Source organism: Malurus melanocephalus, unplaced genomic scaffold (assembly GCF_030028575.1).
Source record: "Malurus melanocephalus ecotype Western Australia unplaced genomic scaffold, MMel_1.1 scaffold_1192, whole genome shotgun sequence".
Classification (NCBI taxonomy): Eukaryota; Metazoa; Chordata; class Aves; order Passeriformes; family Maluridae; genus Malurus; species Malurus melanocephalus.
This window is the reverse complement of record NW_026624424.1, coordinates 55,939-59,019: the sequence shown is the minus strand read 5'-3', so window position 1 is coordinate 59,019 and position 3,081 is coordinate 55,939. Positions and strand designations below refer to the sequence as shown.

Here is a 3,081-nt window from a genome sequence, read left to right as displayed (position 1 = left end):
TCCCAAAACACCCAGAGTGTCTGACCCCAAAAACGGCCCCAAAACACCCAGAGTGCCTGATCCCAAAACACCCAGACTGCCTGATCCCAAAAACAGCCCCAAAACACCCAGAGTGCCTGACCCCAAAAACGGCCCCAAAACACCCAGAGTGCCTGACCCCAAAAACTGACCAAATACACCCAGAGCAGCTCAGAGAGCCTGAACCCAAAAACGGCCCCAAAACTCCCAGAGATCCTGATCCCAAAAATGGCCCCAAAATCCCCAGTTTCTGATTCCCTGGGAAATGGCGCCAAAACACCCCAAGTCCCTGATCCCAAAAACGGCCCCAAAACTCCCAGAGTGCCTGATCCCAAAAAAGGCCCCAAAATCCCCAGAATGCCTCAGAGTCCCTGATCCCAAAAACAGTCCCAAAATACCCAGAGTCTCTGATCCCAAAAACAGCCCCCAAACTGCCAGAGTAGCTCAGACTGATTATGGGACAGGTTTGGGGTGGCAGAGTTTGGTCATCTCCAGCTGGGTGGGTGTGCCCTGGGCTGAGCACAGGGACACTGTGATGAGTGGGGACACCTGGGGATCAGCGGGGTGGCACCTGGGGACGGGGTCAGGGGTGGCACCTGGGGACAGGGTCAGGGGTGACACCTGGGGACGGGGTCAGGGGTGGAACCTGGGGATGGGGTCCATAGTGGCCCTGGGGATGGGTCAGTGGTGGCACTGGGCTCAGTGGTGTCCTTGGGGCAGGGTCAGTGGTGTCGGAAGGGATGGGTTCAATGGTGGCACTGGGAATGGGGTCAGTGGTGGCACGTGGGGACAGGGGATGGGGTCGGTAGTGGCCCTGGGGATGAGGTCAATGGTGGCACTGGGGACAGTGCTGGCCCTGAGGATGGGGTCAATGTTGGCACTGGGGATGGGGTCAGTGATGTCCCTGGGGATGGGGTCAGTGATGTCCCTGGGGATGGGGTCAGTGGTGGCCCTGGGGTCAGTGGTGTCCCTAGGGATGGGTTCAATGGTGGCACTGGGAATGGGGTCAATGTTGGCCCTGGGGATGGGGTCAGTGGTGGCCCTGGGGTCAGTGGTGGCACCTGAGGACAGGGTCAGTNCCAGAGTGCCTGACCCCAAAAACGGCCCCAAAACACCCAGAGTGCCTGACCCCAAAAACGGCCCCCAAACTCCCAGATTAGCTCAGACTGATTATGGGACAGGTTTGGGGTGGCAGAGTTTGGTTGTCTCCAGCTGGGTGGGTGCGCCCTGGGCTGAGCACAGGACACTGTGACGAGTGAGGACTCCCAGAGAGCAGCCGGGTGGCACCTGGGACAGAGTCAGTGGTGGCACCTGGGGACAGCGGTGGCCCTGGGGTTGGGGTCAGTGGTGTCCTTGGGTCAGGGTCAGTGGTGGCCCTGAGGCAGGGTCAATGGTGTCCCTAGGGATGGGTTCAATGGTGGCACTGGGAATGGAGTCAGTGGTGGCCCTGGGGTCAGTGGTGGCACCTGAGGACAGGGTCAGTGGTGGCACTGGGGATGGGGTCAGTGGTGGCACTGGGGATGGGGTTGGTGGTGGCCCTGGGGCAGGGTCAGTGGTGGCACTGGGGACAGGGTCAGTGGTGGCCCTGGGGTGGTGCTGGGCTGGCAGTTTGGATTTGATGATCTCGGAGGTTTTCCTGAATTTCGGGGTTCTGGGACTGGGCTGGGGGAGCCAGGGCCGGGTGGGTTGTCCCCGTTCCCAGGGGACACCGTGTCCTGGGGGCACTGCCCTGGCCCGATGTGCCCTCTAGTGGCACCGGGCACTGCCAGAGCACGGGCTGGAGCCCGAACACTCCCCGTGGTGACAGTCCCAGCTCGGGAGGTGACAGTCCCACCCTGGGAGGTGACAGTCCCACCTCGGGAGGTGACAGTACCCCCTCGGGAGGTGACAGTCCCAGCTCGGGAGCCTTTCCTGGTGTTTGTGCCCCTCTCCTGCCGCATCCCAGCTCAGCCATTCTGGGGACACCTGGGGACACCTGGGGACAGGGAGTGGCCCAGCCTGGGATCGCGGTCAGAGCACTCATCCCATGGGTGTTTGGGAACCAACTGAAATTTGGCTTCYGGCAAAACGAGGAGTTCAGTGCTGTGTCCTCAGTGGCACCCCCAAACCAYTGGGATAATTTTTATATTGTAATTTCTATATTCCGTTTTAATATTTCTATTTTCATTTTTATATTCTGTTTTCATTTCCATGTTCCATTTTAATTTTTATATTCCACTTTAATTTCTATATTCCATTTTAATTTTTATATTCTATTTTCATTTTTCTATTTTCATTTCTATATTCTGTTTTAATKTCCATATTCCATTTTAATTTTTATATTCTAATTTTTATATTCTGTTTTAATTTCTGTTTTCCATTTTAATTTTTATATTTCATTTTTATTTTCCTATTCCATTTCAATTTTTGATTCCTCCCTTTCCTTCCTCTCTCCCTCAGTTCTCTCGGCATCCAGTGACAAAAGGCTCTACATGGGGGAGATCCAGTGATGCCCACGGGACCCTGGCATTGCAGGAGCCGCATGGAACTGTCCCCAAGGGAGAGTGACAGTTCCACCCCGGTGACAGTTCCACCCTGGTGACAGTGGCACCCTGGTGACAGTGGCACCCTGGTGACAGTCCCACCCCGGGGATAGTCCCACCCTGGTGACAGTGCCACCCTGGTGACAGTGCCACCCCAGTGACAGTGCCACTCTGGTGACAGTCCCATCCCGAGGATAGTCCCAGCCTGGTGACAGTGGCACTGTGGTGACAGTGGCACCCTGGTGACAGTGCCACCCCAGTGACAGTGCCACCCTGGTGACACTGTCCCCTCCTCCCCACACCTCCCTGGGCAGCTTTTTCTACCTCCCCTTTGGGGTGGCAGGAAAATGTGGAAGTGGAATGAATTCCATTGGCACTGAAACCCTTTTTGGGATCCCTTGAAATTGAGAACTTTTTGTTTCCATTCCACCGTGGCCTGTAAATTCCCTGTCCTATTTCTCCAGAGGTTTTTTTTGATACAGTTAAAACTTCAATAAATGGCTTTTTACACAGCTCGGGCTGGGTGTTTTATTGCTCTGGG

At 55.8% G+C, this 3,081-nt stretch overlaps 1 protein-coding gene across 1 annotated transcript in view; it reads left to right on the top strand.

The window, feature by feature from the left end:
* The window catches only part of SNRNP40 (small nuclear ribonucleoprotein U5 subunit 40), a 13,855-nt gene extending 11,273 nt beyond the window's left edge, over positions 1-2,582 (top strand). Inside the window, exon 10 of the mRNA XM_057387339.1 lies at positions 2,458-2,582. Coding sequence (XP_057243322.1) covers positions 2,458-2,507 — 50 coding nt within the window. The 3' untranslated portion in view covers positions 2,508-2,582. The remainder of the gene's footprint in view (positions 1-2,457) is intronic.
* Positions 2,583-3,081: the final 499 nt, after the last annotated feature.